The 21,673-nt window shown below is 37.1% G+C and overlaps 1 protein-coding gene across 2 annotated transcripts in view; it reads right to left on the reverse strand.

The window, feature by feature from the left end:
• The window catches only part of afap1 (actin filament associated protein 1), a 54,360-nt gene that overhangs the window by 21,356 nt on the left and 11,331 nt on the right, over positions 1–21,673 (reverse strand). For both annotated transcript variants that reach the window (XM_033983813.2, XM_055229166.1), the window contains exons 2-6: positions 17,231–17,359; positions 15,888–15,970; positions 2,315–2,423; positions 1,478–1,689; positions 1,216–1,395 (exon numbers count right to left, since the gene is read on the reverse strand). In XM_033983813.2, coding sequence (XP_033839704.1) covers positions 1,216–1,395; positions 1,478–1,689; positions 2,315–2,423; positions 15,888–15,970; positions 17,231–17,359 — 713 coding nt within the window. The remainder of the gene's footprint in view (positions 1–1,215; positions 1,396–1,477; positions 1,690–2,314; positions 2,424–15,887; positions 15,971–17,230; positions 17,360–21,673) is intronic.

The following is a 21,673-nucleotide window of genomic DNA, read 5'->3' on the forward strand; positions in this document are numbered from 1 at the left end:
TTAATTCTGCCAATATGAGAAAACTCTGTAGAACAGTTATAAACAGTTTTTTGGAGAATCAAATGAAGGGTTTTGCCATTGCAGTTTTACAATTTTATTTGGAACATAAAGTTGATGGTGATATTTTATGGTTAGGGGTGCATAAAGATCCAAAATCCTGTTCGTAAAACTATTACGAACAGGAGGGCCATTTCACTGGCAGAGGAAAACAGGAACTAACTATTAGGAAAATACCTTTGCCCAAACAGAAATTTTAAAATAGCACACAATTGTCTATCAGGAGCCAAGAATTCCATGGCATTCCCAAAAGGAGAGCAGAGGTGAGCGGAAAGGAGGGTGCACTACTTTTAGACCCATATGAGACCCACATTAGACCCATATCCTTAACATTGCATAAACAAGAATTTGGGTTCAAACAGAAACTCGATTATATTTGATGTCTAAAGGGTGGAATTGTTTAGAAGAACCATTGAAAGACTAGGGAAAGAGATCAGAGGGCAAAACAAGGTGTGGGCACAAGAGGAGAAGGATCAGAGAAGAACAAACTAAACATCCTTACATTAGACTCAAGCCAACAGGACTTGCATTATGTAACAGGAAGCGCCTATCAAAACTACAAAAGCTATTCTTGGACATACAAATACCTGGATACTTACATACAGCTAAAATATATCTGGACTAAAACCTCTGGAGGGACTGCGTGAACTTAGACCCAGACTAAAGTATGTGTTCCGCAGATGTTGAATGTTGCGGTTGAGTTTTCTTGATTGAATCAGCTGCGTGCAACAGTGGTTTGCTTTTACAATTATAGGAAGCTCAGAAGTTTACAATGGCCTAATGTGACCTAGCAAGAGCGATTTTGTTATGTACATGTACAACGCTCTAACCTGGGTTCTTTTTTTGAAAAACTTTTTAAAAGTATTTCTGTATGCAATGAAAAAAGGTCAATGTGATATATTGTTGAAAAAAATACAATAAAAAAGAAGGACCCACCCTTGACCATAGGTGTTTTTTTGCTTTCAATATCAAAGTGAAACTTTATAGAGTTTGTAGAAGTTGTAGAACTAAGAAAAGTCAAAGACTCAAGATAGGACCCTGAGGGACATCATAATCAATTTTGTCTATAAGAAATGTAATAATAATATGTCTGAGGATAATTTTAGCTTGCATTACCAGGACAACTGAAAAATAATAATTTATGGGGGTCTCACATACCTTAAGCCATTCTTCAGCCTGTTCTTTACTCTGAACAGCCAGCACCAATGCATCTGCCCCCTGGTGAACAATCTTAAGTTCATGCTTTTTCTTTTTGCCATCTTTAGGAATGTGAGTGATGCTGCAGCCAGACAATGTTAGTTCCATTTGTGGGGCATGATCCTTGGATGACTTGTAACACTGGCAATAGACAAAAAAACAGCAAATACATCAACTAAACTAAATGACATACTATGCTACATATGTACATCTAGGCACTTACCAGCAGTTTGTTATCTTTAATTACACAAAGGAGTTTGGTCCACTGGCCAAACCGTTTCTTGCGCAACAGGAAGGCACATATTCGGGCGTCTTTCACCAGATGCATGGATGCTTCCTCTGATGGCCACTGGTGATGCATCTTCTGGCCCTTTCCATCTTCCTCCTCTTCATCATAAGATTCATAGGAACTGCTCATGGCATCTGAGTCATAATCTATAAGGAAACACAAAGGATACAATCCACATTAGAATTGTTTTGTTGAATAATAAAGAGCTTGTACTTGGTTTTGAACCAAGAGGAACGTGTTTTAGTGTGAACTGTTTACCCCCTTTCTGCCACTGTGATATTACACGATACACAAAGAACTATCTAGGTCTAGGCACATGCAGTTGTTTCCACATGGTTCTCATCACCAACTCTGAGGTTGTTTCTCTCGTTTGATAATGCAATATGACATTATCAAGCGAGAGAAACAACGCTGCCCCCTCTTGCTTTTAACACCGGATGAGTTGTGTGGTCCTCTGTGTCTATTTACTTTTATTAATTTATTTTTTTATTTATTGGTATTTTATGGGTTTTCTTTTATTTGACATGAAAAGTTTTAGTGTTTTAGGACTGGCAAGCTTAAATTGAGCATTTATTCCCACTCTTTTTAATACCTTTTGTTGGTTTTAATGTTTACATGTGCAGCACTTTGGAAACTGTTTGGTTTATAAAATGTGCTATATAAATAAAGTAGATTTGGATTTGGACCGTGCTTTGCAAAATATATAGGTTGTCTTTCGGTCTAATTTTTGTCTTAATTATCGATTTACAATACACTGCTTAATATACTTACTGGATGTGATGTATTCAGGTGCCTTTCCAGGGCTCAGAGGGACAGCTTCTTCATAATAACCTTCGGGTAATGAGGAACTTGGCAGAGGTGGTGGGCCGTGGTTTGGAGGCTGCAAAACACAAAGATCATATTTTTTATTAACTAATGACTTACTATAGTTGCTAAATGTTATGTTAAGACAAGTTATGAGAAACCATTGCGCAAAATAAGGATTCAGTTGGCTTCTGAAAAAATGTGTACTGCCAAAGAAAGAAATTGTGCTGTCATTAAGTACAGTTAAATGATTTTCCCATTATTTGTCTGCAAAATATACACAAAAATGGTTGACACATGTAAAGGAGTTTGACCACACCAATGGAAGTGAAAATTGCTGTCAGCTAATGCTTTTACAGTGCAATACAGCATGGAACTCTAATAAGTAGTAGAATGTAAGCCAGAACCAGTGAACTTCAAAGAGGGTAAAATGTTGTCAACCAATAAAAACTAAAAATTATAAGACCACACATTTAATAGAACCTATGATCAAGCTGTAGGCATTTTCCTTTCCTCTTATGAAAACCTTTTGACTTTTATTTTTAGAGGGCGCAGTCATTTTCCACAGATGAGCTACTTCCAAAAGAGGGGAACATCTTTATGCGTTATAGCCTGTTGCAAAGCTTCCTTGTTTGAATCCATTTCCATAGCAACATGACATTCAAAGAAGTTACTTGGTTTATCAGCAAGATGGCTCAAATAATAACTTCCATATTGCAGTTACCTTTTGTAGAAATGAATAAAGCGTTAATGCGGAACATTGCAAAACTGAAAGCAAAACATCCAGGTATAAATGGCCGGTAATTAACAAGTTTCTTTACCATGATGAGATGTAAGGGATTGTGTCTGTAATAAACTTATGGACAAATATAAAGGTGCACCACCTGCTTGTCTCCATGAAGATGTTACTGCCTCTAGAATATTCCACAGTATGGTATTAGTTACTGGTCAGATCTATGGCTAGGCAACCACTCACAAAAATGCATGTTTTTCAAACTATTTTGAGCAATAAAAACATCCACAACTAGTGAAATGCTAGATGTGTTTAATGTCACACTGTGGAATATTCCAGGCAAAGCAATAACAAATCCCCATGGAGACAAGCAGGTGGTGTACATTCCGACAGAGAAAAACATTCTATGCCTAGGTTTGGGTACTACCTTGGGTTTTACGCATTGCAGCAGGCCTTAGTTGAGGTCTTTGGTTCTTTAAGGGCTTCAAGTTCATGTGTCATTTTAACAATGTAGCAATTCCAACTGAAACCACAAGGAACTTGTAAAACACACTCCCAACCAATTGAAAGTAATTACAGTAATGTATTTATTATGATATCAGAAACAAATATCTATGAGACAATTCAATAGCTATTCATACAGTTTGTTTCTTGTCTCAGAAGATTGACCCACCCTCCTTTTTGTTAACGTCTTTCTTCATCTGTCTCATTTATGTCTTTTCAAGTGGTGAGCCAATCCTCTATCCGAAACCTTATCACTTCTCCTTAGGGGGAAGCAGCGGTACATGAACTCATTTCTTGGCAAAAGTACACCAGTCTTCTAAACACCAAAGTCACCGCCAGCAACCTCCTCCTCCAATTCAGCTCTGAAGAATAAATGTTTAAAAGGAAACAAAGAAAATGGGGTGCTTGGGTTAAACAATAAAACATTCCCGGTTAGAGACGTGGGTGTGAAAATAGACGAACGCAGAGCAACTGTTGACAGAAAGTGTACTGCCTCATATCAACTACGCTTCCTTGTAAGAATAACATTATAAAACTAATAGGCAGAAGTAGGTCGAGTAGCCGAAATTGTACTCAAAAAGGTTACTTCAAAATTATAATACTTAAGTAGAAGTAAAAAGTAGAGGTCCAGGAAATTACTCAGGTAAGAGTAAAAAATTATTTGGGGAAACTGCTACTAAGTAAGAGCATAGGTGGGTAGAGTTACTTAAAATACTCAACTTAAGGGGAAACTACTACCTGATTTATAATTTTAAGTAAATATAATAAGGACAGAACTTTAAATAATGCACAAAACGTTCAAATAATTCAATATTGTCAGCATACAACTTCACTTGTAGACTTACTCACAGTGCGAAGAGTAACCAAAATTCTTACTCAACTAGGAGTACTGCTACACACTACACTGTAAAATGTTATCCCTGAGAAGTACAATTTTATGAAAATGTTATTCGAGTAAATGTAACTGAATACTGCCCACCTCTGCTAATAAGATAGTTTGTCTTCTTTCCGGCAATTGCAATAGCCCAGAAAATGTGATGCCACCGCTGTGCTATGTAGTGAGTCAAAGTTTAGAGACTGTTGAGGTGAAGATGGCTGTTTGCTTACACTGCACACACACTTGAAACAAGTTGAAAGACGCGCACACAAACACGAGTCTGCCTGTTGCTTTGAAACTGTCCTCAAAGGATTGTACTGCAAAGTGATTCTTAGAAATGTATTTAGGTCAAAATGAATTACTTGGTGCAGACATTCTAAACACTGAATTTGTAATCACTGGTTTAATAAGAGGTAGAGAGCTTTTGCAAGATTTTGTGCAAAAATGATGGTCTCTGAGGAAAGTTTAATTGTTGAAGAACTAGTATGAGATTCAGATCCACTTTATAGTTTAAGGTAAATAGCTAGCTAAAGTTATGTCAAGTTGCATTATCATATCTAACATTGCTAGCCATTTCTTCAGTACTGATTTTCTTATTTTGTAAAGTCTCTCTATTATACACTGCATGCAATTAGACACTACCTTGAGAAAGCCCAATCTGGGAAGTCTGATCTCAGTAAGTAACAACTAGGTCCTAACCTGTTAATCTTCTAACTATCAGATAATTATGTCATCTAAAACCCAACAATTGGTTCAATTTGTCATAGATTAAAGTATGATGTAAATTTTGTAGGCCTATTTTGCCACAAGTGTTAGACAAGATAGTTTCAGAAGAAATCAGAAAACCAGAATGTACCTGTTGCTGTATAAAATCGTTAGGTAGTCTTCTATTTTTTTTTTTTATCAGTAATTTATCACTGCAGAAAAAGGTGTTGTAGGAATGAAATGTCTAAATTGTATCTTGCAAATGAAAAAAATAAAATTTTCTGCAATTTCTTTATGAAGTCTTGTCATTCCCACAATAACAGTGCCACTAACTAACTAACATCAGCCCCTCAAGCTTTGAAGAAGAAACCTTGTTCTAACTATAAATTGTAACATTAAAGAGTAGTTCAGCTCTGTCATGGTCAAATTCCTGTCCGCTTGGTCAAAAATACAGTTGAAACCCTCTACAGCTGCATGTCAGTCAGGCAGACGCATTCAAGTCCCATCAGAAAAGCCCGAATTCCGAAGACATAATGTGTAATTAGAGTGCGGTAGAGAAGTCCTGACCTCGGCCTGAGTACTTGGAGTGGGAGGTTGGTCGGCCGCTTCGTTTCTGGCCTGAAAATGACATCCAAACATTTGAGACAAGGATCCATTTTTGCAATGCGTAGGCAGACAGCTGTAAAAATGAAATGCCCCAGGTCATTTGAGAGGATAGACTAGTAGACTTAACAAAGCACTCTTTACAGAATACTTTCATTTACAGGATGCAACAAAGTATTCATCACTATGACAACTTGAAAATCATTGGTAATGGTGCTCTTTCTGTGGTACTTCAAAAAATGTAATAAAAAAACATTTGTAATACTTGGATTTTAAATTCCATAAACATGAGGTAGACATGTTCAAATCAAATATCTTTTACTGATAACAATTGTAATGTATGTTGTTTTTTTATGTTGTAATTTGGTGTTCTGGTTCTCAAGATGATTATCCAATCAGAAAGAAGAATTTGCCTCATCTGAGTCTCTCATTTGCTGAAATCCAGTTAGTTTAAACCTAAAAAGACTCTCTCTGATCTGTATAATCACTAGCTAAACCCCAGCATCTGCAGCTCAGTGAGTGAATTCTGGAGATTCTGAGCTTTCACATGAAGGATGGTCTGTCCATATACTGAGAATGAGGAAAAACTTGTATGTATCCTCAATCTGCAGTAACTTTTTAAAACTGCAAGAGTGTCAGCTACATACAGTTCCTTTAAATAGCCAAAATGTGCCTTCAACCTTGAAAGTTAAAATCTTTTCATCTTGAGGTCTTGAAAGGCCTTTGTCAGGTTTGCTTTATAAGACCTCAAACTAAGATAAATGATGTGAGAGACTTTTCCAGCAGCACCACCCTCTTCCCACTTCCACACATTCACACGGTCAAACAGTATGACCGCAGCCTTCTGTTGGCCTGTGCTCTCTTCCTGTGCAGGCTGAGGCTACATGTGCACCTCAGGGTCACAAGGCAGACATACAACACACTTATTCAAAAGACCAACTGCTTCAGTTGTACTATTTTTAAACTAAGAACTGAATTAACAACTGAAATATTTCTGGCCCAGTGGTGGATTCGTGTGGTACTCCATAGGTCAAAGCGCTGAACATTTCAAAGCAATTATTTTGAAAAATGCTAAATACCAAGTTTATAGTCTATAGATCCTCAAAGAGCTGATTGAACACATTTGTACAATATGCATTTCAAACACAGCTATGTATTAAGAGATATTTCTAGAGATATTCATTACACATACACATGGTTAATTTTACATGCATACACAGTGTCAACCAGGACATTTGCAAGCATGCTATTAGCACATGCAAAAATATCATTGGATTATTGTTTTTGGTACAGAAAAAACAAGCATACTTTTGTCTCTATCACTTTCTCTATCCTTTAGGCTATAAAATTTCATATATATTTCATGTAGAATTTTGTATAGATATAAGCTGAAAACTGCATTTTAACTGCTTGATCTCACTATTTTGGATAGATTTTTTTCTTGCACTGAAGATCTGGAAAAAGTGCAGGTCAACAATTGGACAGCCATGCCTCTGTGCAATCTTCAGATCCTTTGCGAGGGGTCAAACAAAGGTACACAGCCACAAATTGAAAGCAGAAGGGAGAAAGGAGATGAAACGCACGGAGCAAGAGTTTGAGGTGCTAACCACACATCTGCCTTTGAGCACGCCCAATATGGCTGACCTTTTGTCCCCAGTTAACCTTGGCACAACAACTGTCAGTGCTGTTTGGTAATGGATGGGCAGCTCCAGGCAAAACATGCTAAAGAATCTAGAATATGATACATTTTTGATAACACATGAAACACTTCTGCTTGCTTGAACATACATTTTTTAACAATACATTTGGTTCCCTCTGTACAAAACTATTAATATAGATGTAGCAGAGTAGCCAAAAATTGTACTCAAGTATGTCTACCGTTATTTCTAAACACAAAGATGTGGTCCAAAAAAATTACTCAAGTAAGAGTAGAAAAGCATTTGGGTAAACTCCTACTCAAGTAGGAAGCAACATCTGATTTATAATTTGAATGTAATGTAACTGGAAAGACAAAACATTCAACAATTCACAAAATGTGGTATCCTCAGAGCAAAAATGAGAAAAAATAAATCATATCTGAAGGAGCAGTGCGAGAATTACAAATGTTCAAATCCTTAATTATTGTTAGATAATTATTGACATAAGGCTTTTGTCACTTACAGACAAGGATTTTTACTCAAGAGTACTGTTACTTCAATAAATTGTCGTAACGGGTGTGTGTGTAGCGGACCAAGGGATGCAGACTCGGGGCAGATTTACAGTATTTATTGTAACAATTGAACAAAGTACGAACAGCGGGTGATCCGGAGGTGAGCAGGTGAGCAGGAACACAGGAAACACAGGGACCGGGGACATGGAGGGACCACAGGACGACAGGCAGACCAGACGGGCGTAGGGCAGAGCGGGCAGGAGACATCCAGGGCTGGAGCACGACAGGGACGCAGGCACGACAGGGACGCAGGCACGACAGGAACAAGTGAGGACGACAGGAACAAGTGAGGACGACAGGAATCCAGGGAACACGACAAACGCGGCACAGACAGGGTGAGTCCAAACAGACGATCTCGCACCGAGTGTCTTCTCCCATCTCCTCTTATCCATGGCAGGTGTGGTGATTAGCCAGATAGACAGCAGGTGCGCACGGGAGGAGCCGAGAGCTCCGCCCAGCTCCAGGCACAGGCAGGTGAGGGAGGGGGAAGAGCACACAGGGAGAACAGGAAAGGTAGGATCATGACATAAATAAAGAAAAGTACACTGAAAAGTACAATTTCCTCAAAAAGTACTACCCACCTCTGTATAAACTATTAAACATGGAATTTGTGGGTCAAGTGCATTATCGTTGTAAACTATACGGAGAGATTACTGTACTTTAGCTGAGTTGGAAAAACAGCATGTAGACTGAATGTGGGCTGGGTGTTTCCTGTGTTTCTCTTGCCTCACAATGAGGTGAAAATATGGGAAAAAGCAGAGAAGAGATGGGGCTGGGGTGAAAAATAATATTTGGCTTCCAGGGTTCTTACAGTACTTGCGAAATTCAGTTTATGCAATCACATGACATGCATTTACCAGATGACAACCCGTCCCCACAACTTGCAGACTTGTGCATATCTAGGCCTGGGCAATGTGACAAAAAACTTCCACACGTTGTCCAATAACAATTATTTATTTATGTTTGTGTGTGTCTGTGCATGTCTTAGTAAAACAAATAAAAATGGCTTTCAATATTCATTTCCACAACATAAACAAGACAGACTTTGAATGATTGGCTCAAAAAAAAGTACAATTTCATCTCCAAACCACATACTTTTACTGGTAGAGGATTCACTGTGGACCTCTCCATTAAAAAGACTCAAACTGATCATTGACAATATGAGTTGACTTCATTATTACTCTACCATTCATTGGCAGAATTCTACAAGATCTGTGTAAAAAAAACAAAAAAATCAAACAAAATTGCACAAATTGCCATACATGCTTGGGAGTTGGGAAAGGAACGTGAAAAACAGCTGTTACTATGAAAATCCGCCATGTTTGTGGCAATGGTGCAAAACTCTCAGAGATATATTAGCCAAAACAACATTAAAAAGTAAATGAAAATGTAGTGGAGCAACCCAATAAACTGCTGGATCACTACTGGTAAATACACACAATATCACTCTATAATGTCAGAAAAAATTTGAATGAACGCTACGGCTAGTATTTTGCATCTTAAAATCTCCACTGGTTTAACATTAGGCTAACTGAAAATTGTTGTGTGACGTCACAATCCCCAGCTCTATTGGTTCATTCATTGCCTATAACACGTATTCAATTAGGAATGCTGTAACTAAGTAGAATTTCAGTCAAATCTAATTTACACTTCTTAGGTTATATTTTAGAATGGATATGGAGTATGTGTGTTGTTTCTTAAACTTTAAAACTTTCTTTAACTTTTAAAAATGAAATTCATATTCAAACTTTGACAAATGAATATGAATTCTTGCCAAAATTAGTTCATATGAGAAAACTGTCAATGAAATGCATAAATGTAAGATTCATAAAATACTGCAGTGTTCCACCATTTTCCAAACACTCTAAACGTCACATGACCTAGCGAGAAAAATCCCAGCAGGTTTACTTTTAGATTTACGGACCGAGTCTTCTGGCATGTGCACACAGAGGAGCCTAATCTTTTCATGTCACTTTGATACTCTCCACGCCCCTGGCCCCATAAATCTCTACTCGCATCTAAGACGGAGGATCACGAAGTAAAAGTACTACACATTGAAGTACACAAAACTTGAGTCTAGTCCAAATACAGAGCCTGGTTCTAATAGGATCCTAATGAGCTTGGAGTGTGACACAATCCAACTAAATCCCAACCCAATTCTCCAAAACAATCTCTCGCCTTTCCATGCTTTTGTTTCATGTTTACAATTTATTCAGTATGGTTTTCTTTTTATCTTGTCGTGAAATACAACCACACATGAATCCATTCAGGGCTGTTGGAAGACTTTGACGAGTACATTTTTGTGTCTCCTTTGAGGTGCTTTGAAGGCTGCACCCCGAGCAAAGCGAGGATGATTGATGGTTATGTTCTCGACTTTTTGGGTTGGTCATAAAATGTTGCCCAAACAAAAAAAAGTTTTAGAAATATGTTGGCACTTTTAATGGTATTTGAGTCTTCTTGTAATAATTTCTGTTTCGGAGTTGCGTAATGAGGATACAACATAAGATTATAAGAACTCAAGAATATTGTTTTTGCATACTGATATACCACCAATATTAGTAAAAAGTATTGGTTCTGATACAGGAAGATCTACAGGAACCCATTAAAAGTGTGTGTGGGTACGTTCTCATAACTGAGTTCTGCCAACTGCTTGTCTCCATGGAAATGTTATTAATATTTAGCATGGAACGTTGGAATGTACAGCTGTTTTTATTGCTCAAAAATACCTTGATAAACATTCATTCTTACAATGGTTGGGGTTGCCTTTCCATAGATCTGACCCGTTACTCGGTAGGGTGGAGATAAATAAGTTGCAAGCAAAGCAATAACATCATACAAGCAGTGGGCCCTCCAATGGAAAAGTTACATAGTGTAACTTTAATATAGCTATGTGTAGGAAAAAGTACACTACACATTGCAATATTTCTTTTTTGAAAAGTTGATTGCGTTTCAGTATCTGCATCAGAACAGAAAAAGCTGGATTGGGGCATATGTACTTTAAATATTACTAGTACGGGTACAATTATACAATCTAACCTCACAAAAGTCTAAATAAATGCCAGAATTCGCCTTCGTAAATCCGTCGAGCCATACCCTCCTGTACCACTTATACCACTTAATTGACTTCCCCCTTGAGGAGAATCAAACCTTCGAATGACATTACGCAGTAGACTTATGGTAAGTGTTTTAGCACCGGAGCGCGCTTTGGACCAGAGCTGAGCAGAATGTGGAGCAGCTCCTCTCCGCACAAATCACTTCCATCTGTGTTGATGTTGGAACGCTGTGTCACCCCCCTCCCCCCTCTCCCTGCCCCCACCTCATCTCACTCCCCCCTCAACCAGACCCTCCTATTTAAATACACCATACAGGGGTACTTGTCCACACTAGGGATGCATGATATGATGAATAAAGAGCTTGTGGTATTTGATAATAAGTTTGGCTTTGTGTTAACAAAATTGTTGTGATATTTCAGTAACTTTTTGAACGCTAACATGGTCATATTTGAAATTTTACAAAAAATAAATTTAAAAAAATCGTATCTTTTTTTTTGTAGTTGTTTTGTCTCTTTGTTTATTTGTTTTGTTTTTTGATGAATTGTATCATTTTACTTTAGTCATTTTACTTTACTACCTGATTGTACATGAGCATCAGATATGATGTGGAGCTAATTCCATAACTGTTACCCGGTAACCAAAATGTTAACAAGGACCTTTATTTTGTAAAACAAAGGTTCAAACTGTCATAACTGTTTCATTAAAAAAAAAAAAAAGCAGTGACTAAAATTGCCAAAGTGTGGCTTAAGTTGGAAATGTATGAATACAACCTGCCTTTTTAAGCTTTTGTTAAACTATAAATTTCTGTCAGAGGGAGAACTTTGATGTTGCAATGTTTTTCTCCGGTGATATTGACCTTGGCATTAGCCAAGACTGTGATAGATCGTTTACAATATACTGTACTGTGCAGTCCTATTCCAAGCTAGTGTCTAAATCCTTTTTGGTAAATCCTTTGCACTGTGTTCACACTTGCATACATATCAAAATAGGACTAAACTAATACTAAACCCAGAATTAAACTTTGACTAAAACACTCAACCACAACTAGAACAGGACTAGACCAGGATCAGACCAGGACCAAAGCCAGATCAAACCAGGCCAAATATGAACCCAACCACAGATAATAAACCAAACAGTTAAGACTCCACCATGAAATTATTCCATTAATATTTTTTAATCAGAAATGTGCTAAAAATGCTTGTAAATGTCTTGGTTGAGGTTCAAGCAGCTATATTTTCTATAAACTCTCAACTTTTTGACAGTTTTCTTCATACACAGTATACTTTATTTTTATTTTTTTATTTTTTTATTTATTTTTTTTGCATTGAGGACAGCCATTTAAAAATTCTATATTGCTCATCTCTACTCACTACAAAGTTACAGCATCTCTGGTCTGGGATCCATTTAGGTTCCATTTCCTCCTTCCTCTGTATGTTAAATCCTCCTACACAAAACCTTTGTAGATAAATGTGCATCTTTTCCGGTGTTTACTCACTGAACTGTCCACACAAACATACTGAATACATGGCACCGCCATTGGGCTGGAGTGATGGACTTGCCATACTAGTGGCCTTCAACCAGTACCATTGTCTTTAAGTAAACTTTGGCTTCCAGTGTTTTGCAATCGAAGCCATAGAGGGGGAATTTCGGCTGCATTATGCTGGTTGTTTTAAGTGGAAGCTTAATTCTGGTGCAAAGCTGGAAACTATAGTCTATTATTCCAGAGAATTAAATCAACAGATATGACTGTCTTACCAACAAAATTCCCAAGGTTTCAACACTCTCAATGTCTGTATGCAGGACTACGTAGGAGTCTGCTTGAAACTTAGAACTCTGTAACTTTTCTGCCACTTGCTTGTTTCCTTGGAGATGATGTTGGTTTGCCTGAATTGTTCAACAGTATGGCATTAAAGCAGACCTATTTTGCAAAAGAGTTTTTAGAGCTCCTCTTCTCATGAAATGAAATTGTACTCAGTGTGATTCATGCATGTTTGAGGAATCTTTATTCTCTTGTATTCTCTGTTCAGATCAACCCTCATTTACATCTCCACCAGTACACGCCCACTTACTTATTATGGAGCAAATTATTGTTAGAAAAACTGCAGCTTTTGCTTTTTTGCAAATTGCGTCCATTCAAGTTTCAATTGCAATTAATCTTGCGGCCCTGTAAAGAGGGACCCTGCTCACAGTAACAATACAAGTCTTTTTCTCTCGTGTGACTAAATCAAGATGTAGATGTATTAAGTCAGTGCAATCACGTTATAAATCAGAAAGACTTGTAAAATCCATCCAAATCACTGGAGTCGAGGAATAAGTCCGGCTAAATAGGTTTTCCATCACCATCATTACTCCAGTTACTTTTTCCAAACACTTTTAGACTTGGTTACTCTTCTTGGCAGTCTGGGCTAAATCGCACACGACGCTGATGGTTGTTTGGTTGCCATGGATACCCGGAGTCCCCTTCCCAATGCAGGACCTGTCAGGGTAGCTAGTATTCCCTCTTCGGAGCCGGTGACGGAGCTGTACCGGTGATGTCACTGAATGTTTTACCAGTGGTAGACCAGAGCACGCCACAAAGTAGGGGAACCCCACTCAAGTAGAATGAAAACAGATTCATCAGAGAGACATGGCAGTAAATTGGACTTGGACAATGCTGTAAATGGAGATACAAACCAAAATAAACGTGCAATGTCAGTTGATTTACGCAAATATTACTGTTTGTTTGGATGAAATAATTTGGGATGAGCGATACTACCAGTCAAAAGTTTGGACATACTTTTTCACTCATGTTTCTTCTTTATTTCCAAGGTTTTTTACACTGTAGATTCTAACTGAAGGCGTCAAAACTTTTAGATTTTTTTTTTGTTTGTTTTTTTATGGCTATCCTGTGCTTTGATCACTGCTTTGCACTTCTGGTATTTCTTGGCACTGACATGGCACAGGTGTGAAATAAAAACCATGTCAGGAGACTTCATCGGGAAGATAATTCAGAGAAGGTCAAATTTGCCGTGCGGTCAACAAAGCAAAGGGTGGCCACGTTCAGGATTTGAACAAAAAATGTATGCGTTTTTTTTTTCTTTGCAACATAACTCCATATATGTTGCTTCATATATTTGTCTTCCATGTGTATCTAAAATGTAGAAAATGTCCAAAGTGGTGGTATCAAAACGTTTCCCAGATATCATTATCAGTCCAATATCAAAACTTTTACTGATATTTGGCACTGGTATTTTTTCTGTCCCAGCCTCTGTACGTCAGTGTAATTTTCAGTTTGTCCTCAGCCTATCAGATTTAGACTAAAGACTATATGGAAATCAAGCAATTAGGCTAAAAATATGGCTGTATGTTTACACAATCATGCAACAAACTAGTGTATATCCCAGACAATTTTTTTTTTATTTTTTACAAAAGTGGCAAGTTAATGTGAACTTGACTATATTTTAACATACATTTATGGGTCTCACTGAATTTTATTGATATTTCAAAGTGAACTAATGGAACAAATACAGAATTTTACTTTATTTTAGTCATGATAATTACTATATCAACCCGTTCAATACATGATAAATGGAGCAATTATTTCTTGAGGTTTATCTGGGGGTTTATCAACTTTTTGTTATTTTCCTATGCTACCATAAGATTTGAGCAACAAATAACAATTTATTTACTGCAGCTCATGTTCATTAACAATATTGTACATATATAATATTTTTTTTGGGGGGGATATACTGCTTTAAGGTAATTGTGTCAGTGGCATAATGGCTTTCAATATTATCGTGCATCGTCTATATTTTCTTCAGCGATATGTCATATTTAAAAATGTGTTAGTGTGACAAGCCCAGTAAATATACATTTTTAGAGTGTGATGCAGATGGAGTCAGAGTGAGAGGAAAACACAGAGGAGCCATGACAGGGCCCCCACAGTTTTACAAGAGGCCGTAAACCACACAACACATGTCACACAGCCCCACAGAGCACAGAGCTGAGGGCCAATCACATTCTGCACACACAGGCCATGCAGCTCAGAGGAAAGCACTTCGATGTGAATACTACAGAGTTAAGCAGATATTAGTTAACTACAAATAGCACCAAACTTATATGGGTAGCTTAATATTCATTTGTCAATCAATTGTAGGGTGTAGACTGGTTTTATTGGCAGGTTGACATCATAACATTGATAACATTATAGACCTATAGTATTTAATAGAAATAAGGGGTAGATATGGTTGATCAGGTTCAACACTAATGGATTTCCCAAAGCTATTTTGACCTAAATTGCCATCTAATCAACTGGTAAGCGTGCTCATGTCCCCATGTTGCACTGTGATACCATTACATTCAAGAAGTCACCAATATGGCCTCAATGGCATACAAAAACAAACAAAAAATGCAAATTACATCCTGAAAATTACATAGGTTCAATAATCTGTGGTGCAGAGTGGATTACATAAAATCTAAATGAGTGTTAAATAAAATAATTAATCTGTAACTTTGGAATCTTTACAATAATTACTTCACTATACGTTTTTTTCTTTTATTCTTTACAAATGTATGCAAAAATCTGCACAATGGTAACGTGAAGAGAGTTTTGTTATGGTTAGCCAATAACAGATATGCTGAGTATCGTCATGACGACCAGTAAAGTTTGCTCTGTTCACCTGGCCTTTGACAGGGTTTTGGCTCTGGACAGGGGGGCCCGGAGCCAAGAGTGAACCGAAGACGAAAGGCAGCTATGGCTTTGATTAATGGACCGTGTGGAGAAATGAGAGAGTAATGCAGTACCAGGAGTATCACCAAGCTTTGTAGAGTTGTATTTACTTTAAAGGAGAGGTGGGTCTGGGGGGTGGGGGGCTTACCAGCCAGGGGTGAGGGATCTCGGGTAAGGGCATCTGGGGGGGTGCAGGGAGGCCGTTGTGGATCTCCGATTTGAAGCAGGGTTCTGGGAGGACAAACAGAAGATAGATTTTAAGTTATAAAAGTATTTGACGCCATAAGGTGTTACTATGAGTTGGTGTGAGTATAATGAGAAGTAGAGAAGTATAATGCCATACATCCAGTAATTTTATACTTTTCATCAAAAACTGCTGTAGTGGTGTCACGATAATAACATTTCAAACTATTTACTAAATATTATGGAATAGACTCGATACTCAGTACTGATTCTGATACCAAGATGATAATCAAAAACACTCGTTATTTTGAATGATAATTGTCAACATGAAATCGTAGTACTTTCTTTTATATTATATTACCATGAGATCCTATATCTGTTTAACCCCTCAGGTAGGTTCCATAGTGGTCCATGGGTGTATACTAGTCAATGTGGTCTTATACTTGTTCTGATGCAACTCAAGATCATTCTAAAGCTATTGAGGAAAGGTTTTCTGTCCTGTGACTTTTTTAGTATCAATGCCTGCTCATATGAGTATCTAGTTTTGATACTAGTTTTAGTATAGATCAGGATTTTATTTCCTTTTGACAACCCTAGTGCTGAGTTCTAAAAAAGAATCCCTTAATTTCACCACTACAAATCTTTCCATCCAAAATGCACAATTTATGTACAATTTCCGTTCTAAAATTACCTCTAGGTTTACTATACTATACTCAATACTGTTAAATTATAAAAAGAGGGTATTTTAATTCAATGGGGCATTAACTGTTAATACATAACATATTCATATCATCATGTTGCCTTTTATTATTTTGAAAATGCAATATGCACCAAAAACAACGCATTAAGATGCTTATGAGTTTTACTTTCATTTTTGATGTTCTGAGTCTCCCCTCCCTTTGCACCCTGCATTAAGTCTCACCCCTTTCAGAGCGCTATCACAACACAGTCAGTGTGCATCCCTGAAACTACTGCACATTGCATCAGGTTTGTCAAATTGCTGTGTACAGTTTTATATCAAGTTTTTGATTTTTTAATTGTCATGTGGGAACAGGGGTGATGTAGGCTTGTGGGCTCCGCACTGAACAGAATCTTACAGCTAATCGTAAGGAGTGTTCAAAAAGGGCCCGGAGGAGAACGCATCTAAAACCTCTTCAGACATGGTTTTGATGAGGAAGCAATGTTATAACATGGTAAAAAGCTCAAAAAAGTAGATTTTGCGTAATACCCCCTCTTTAAATATAACTATATATCCTTCACCTATGTGATTTCAGCCAGGTGTTTTGCTTAGAATACTGTCCTTCTCACCTTTGTCAGCCAAGACTCTGTTGAGGATGTTGGACAGGTGAGTCTTCTTCTCCCTGATCCCAGCACTCAGGTACTCCCGGTCCAGAAGGTCCAAGAAGAGACGTAGCTCCCCCACCAGCTCCTCCATCGCTGCACACAAACATAAGATGGATCATTATTTAGTTTAAAAAGAAATTTTGAATCACCACAATGGAATGAAAAAAAACAAACAAACAATCAAATTCATAGATATGAGCTTTAAAAAAACTCAACAATAACATTCCAGATTGACAGTGGAGAAGTTAAACATGGCCACCCCACCTGAGGAACATATCTGATAGATTTACAACAGCTCGTGAAAAGAAGGTGAGAAGTGCTTGTGCCAACAGAATGGTGGAAGCCAAGTCAAACATATGTGGGTATGTTTATCGGAGTGCTGACGTGCCCCTATCTTACAACATGGTGCTATATCAGGCCACGGTGCTGCTCTCCAGCCCAAGATAACAACAACATTATATGGAGCCATTGGAGTGTGGTGTCAACATGTGAATACATCCAGGTGAGGTAAAGTACTAGCAAGCAACAGTAGAGGAAAAGGGTAGGATAAATGGGGTTTTTGGTCAATGTCTTTATAGGTTTGGAGTGGACGCAAATAAAGTGAAATCTAAAAGAGCAATGAGAATATATGTAGGCCTTGACTAGTGTTGTCATGCTACTAAAATTTCAAAATTGATTTTGATATTAAGGAATAGACTTGATTCTCAATACTGATTACAATACCACCATGAGAATTAAAAAAAACCTCTTTCTTTTAGACATGTAGAATAGAATTTACAACATTAAATAATAGTACTTTCTGTACATGTAGTGTTACATGTGTCTATGCAATCCCTCAATTCAGGAAAGGTTCATTTCTGTCCTGTAAATGTGCCGTTTTTTGTATCACATGAATACCGAGTTTCAATACTAGTTTTAGTATCAATTAGTATCTGATTCTCGATACTTTTGACAACCCAAGAAGGTGTGTGACAAATTTTGAATATATTTCTGTAGAAAATATAGTTGTAAACAATGACACAAAACACAATTTTATGATACTTAGTCATGCATGTTAATTACTTGACCATCTAAAGCACACTGGTTGTTGTATTATAGTTTAGAGCAGACATGGGCAAATTATGGTCCTTTGGGCTAATTAATCCAGCCCGCCGAACGTGACTAAATTATATTAAAATAGCTAAGGGTAAACCTTGTTCAATTTACCTTTTCAACAAGTGATTGATTTTTTGGCACTTGATAAAACTGAATGTGAGTTTTTCTGCTGTGTTTATTTAACTGAAATTTAATAAAGTAATTATTGAATTAACGCATTTGGAAAATAATTTATACAATGAGCTTTGCATATCCGTGTTTTGCAACCTGTTACATGCCAAATCTCTAATGTAATATATACATATATATTTCCTGGCCTGGCCCCTCTGTCAAATTTTAGAACTCATTTTTGCCCGTGTGTCAAAAAATTTGCCCACCCCTGGTTTAGAGACTGCTAGTTAACAAAAGATAAATATTAAAAGGTGCACTGTGTAACTAACACTGAAGAAGGATCTGCCTCCACCCAATTGTCCCCACAGAGATGCTGTTATTGTTGGGTTTAGAATGGGTTTCATCTTACTCTTATTGCAACCAGCCAAGTCAAATCAGAGGAGATTTGAGTGGAAATTTTCTCACAGTATGAATGCATGTTTTTCCGAGTATCTTTACTTCTCTCTTTAAAAAACATACCCAAAGATTGATCATTTTACCGCCACAGTCTGTAACATTCCAACGATTGTTCAGTAAAAATATTTGCACTTTCTAATTTTGAAGGTTAAATATAGTAAGCAAATATAGGTTTTGGTACCGCTCATTTGCATTTATTCCAATTCATACAATAGCTTTACCAGTAAGAGATTGACAAATTTATCAGATCTGCGATAGCCTAAGTCGCTTCAACAGGTCCTGCTGTTAGATAGGCCTGGAACAATACTATATCAACTTGTCTATATTTACTTCAGCAATAAATCACACTTCAAAATTTGTTATCATGCCAGACCTACTTGTAGCTCTTATTAACCAATTTCAACATAAAATAATGAATGCATGTTTTTTAGCCTAATATACCCCCATAAATTCTTGCTGACATTTTTTTTTTTTTTTTTTAATGTTTCTAATAACAGCTCTAATTCATGGGGAGAAGACTTATGGTTTTATAGGACCGAGTCTACAGCTGCTTTCACACATTCCAAACATAATCTGATTACCCTACTGCAGAGAGAGAGACAGAGAGAGGGGGAAAGAGAGAAAGAGAGAGGCAAAGAGAGAAAGAGAGAGAGACGGGAGAGAGAGCAAACTGCATATAACAGCTAAGGTGAACCAGAGACAGGGAGCAAAAGTCAACATGGGGATTTAACATGATTTGGGCAACAAGAGATAAAAACCAGAAAAGCCTGGTTGACTAAGAGGGTGCGGGATGGAAAAAAAAACCTAATCTATTTTTATGGCGTGTTATGTGTGATTTTTGGCATGTAGGTGGTATAAGTTTGGTAAGTTAAACAAATGAAAGCAGCGTCAAGACAATAAAGGGGCTGTTTTAATGTACTAGTAAAGCAACTTTGTGCATCTAATTATAAAGTATTTTTTATTATCAGCAAACCAGGAAGTAAGGAAGTGCTTATAAACTTTGCAGCGAATAAATAGGATGCTAGGAATGCATTAGGAAAGTGAGGAATAAGTTTGGACTGTGGCAAACTGCTTAAAATAAACTAGACCAATACAAAATATTGGGCAAATAAATTATATTTTATTGAATTTATGAAAAGTATTTTTTTATTATTAACAATTTTTATTATTGTTCTAGATGGCGATTAATGGAGCATAGCTTTTAAAATTGGTTCATGTAGTATTGTAGATGTTGTACAAGTACTTTAAAGTGAAAATAGTACATAACCTTAAAAAATACACTCTTAACAGTACCAGGGTTGTGATCTCAGCAGCTAACTTATTAGGTATGTTGTTTGGAAGCTAAAGAGAGCTCTCCATAAGCAAACACAATGAGGTGGCAGAGCGAGGTGGACCACCCTGAAACAGGACCTGAGGCAGGAGTACGGAGATGCCTGATACTCCTATAGTTCAACAATCACAACGGCCTTTCATACAGAGGCACTCAACGGTGTGATCTCAAGTGTCTGTCGGCTGTGTGCTGCTCAAATGTCACACAACTTGTAATAAAAAAAATCTGGGCAATGGTTGTAACATGAGTTGAAATGGAGCTAAGAAACCGTGAAGTGTTTGTTCAGTAAGTGGTTTGCTGAGTTGTCAAAATCATTACTTTACTATTCTCGGACTTGAAATGGTTTTACACAAAGATATGAGAGACTGGAAATAACAGTTAGGGACACTGTTACATGCAATATCTCTTGATTAGTCATTGTAAAAATAAATCAAATATGTACTGTAAAACTTTGACGAATACGCTTTTTATTAAAGATGTATTATGTCACATAGAAATATTACTTTGCCTTGAATGTTTCCTTGTATGGCATGAAACGCATCTATCTCCAAGGGAAAGTGACCTGTAAATAAATAATAAATTGAATAAATGCAAAATAGGTCAACTTGAAGAACTGAAAAAGCTACTTGCATAAATGGTAAATGGTATAAATGGTAAATGGTAAAATGTATTCACTCTTTGAATTTAACCTTCTTTTGCTAAGATAGATCTAATGAATTCAATATGAAATGTTACATAGTGCACCTTTAAGTAAATCTGAGTTTTTATGTTTTTTTCTATTCTGCATTCACATTTATCTTCCAACGTTATCAGAATCTATTTTGCCTTTATCTTTTACCAAATAACCTTGAAATGCAGCCACTTTTTATTATCACATATAAGTATAGCTCTGGTATGCTATCATTTCCCACAATAACCAATTTGCTGCGTCAACAAATCATGCACAATAGTTATAGCACCCACTATTTCCAGGATGTATTCACACCTCCATGCTCCCAGCAGAGGGGCTTTCCTGGGACGGTTTATGGCTAGCTTTGAGGTCATGTTTGGTTTGGTAACAAGTTGAAAGCCTAGCATTCTTACTGGTGCAGACATGTTATTGTAGGAGAAAAAAGTGCTAGAATGTAGAGCTCTTCCCAGAACACAACCACGGTGATTGACGGGAAAGGGATACCTGCGTGTGCCTGGTTCAAGTTACTTCAACAGGCTTTTTAATACCTTGAGCGCGTGTTTAGACTGGGGATTTGACTTTTAAGCTTTTAAATTATACTTGAACACTCATTGTGGCGTCATTGTGTATCAAATAGCATATTATTAGATATTAAAGAGTAGGTATGAAGTCATGAGGTTAAAATCACTTTATAATGTTGCTCTCTCATCAAAAACATACCAGGAGTTGTATTTTGTTTCATGTA

This window comes from Periophthalmus magnuspinnatus, chromosome 18 (genome assembly GCF_009829125.3).
Source record: "Periophthalmus magnuspinnatus isolate fPerMag1 chromosome 18, fPerMag1.2.pri, whole genome shotgun sequence".
Taxonomy (NCBI): Eukaryota; Metazoa; Chordata; class Actinopteri; order Gobiiformes; family Gobiidae; genus Periophthalmus; species Periophthalmus magnuspinnatus.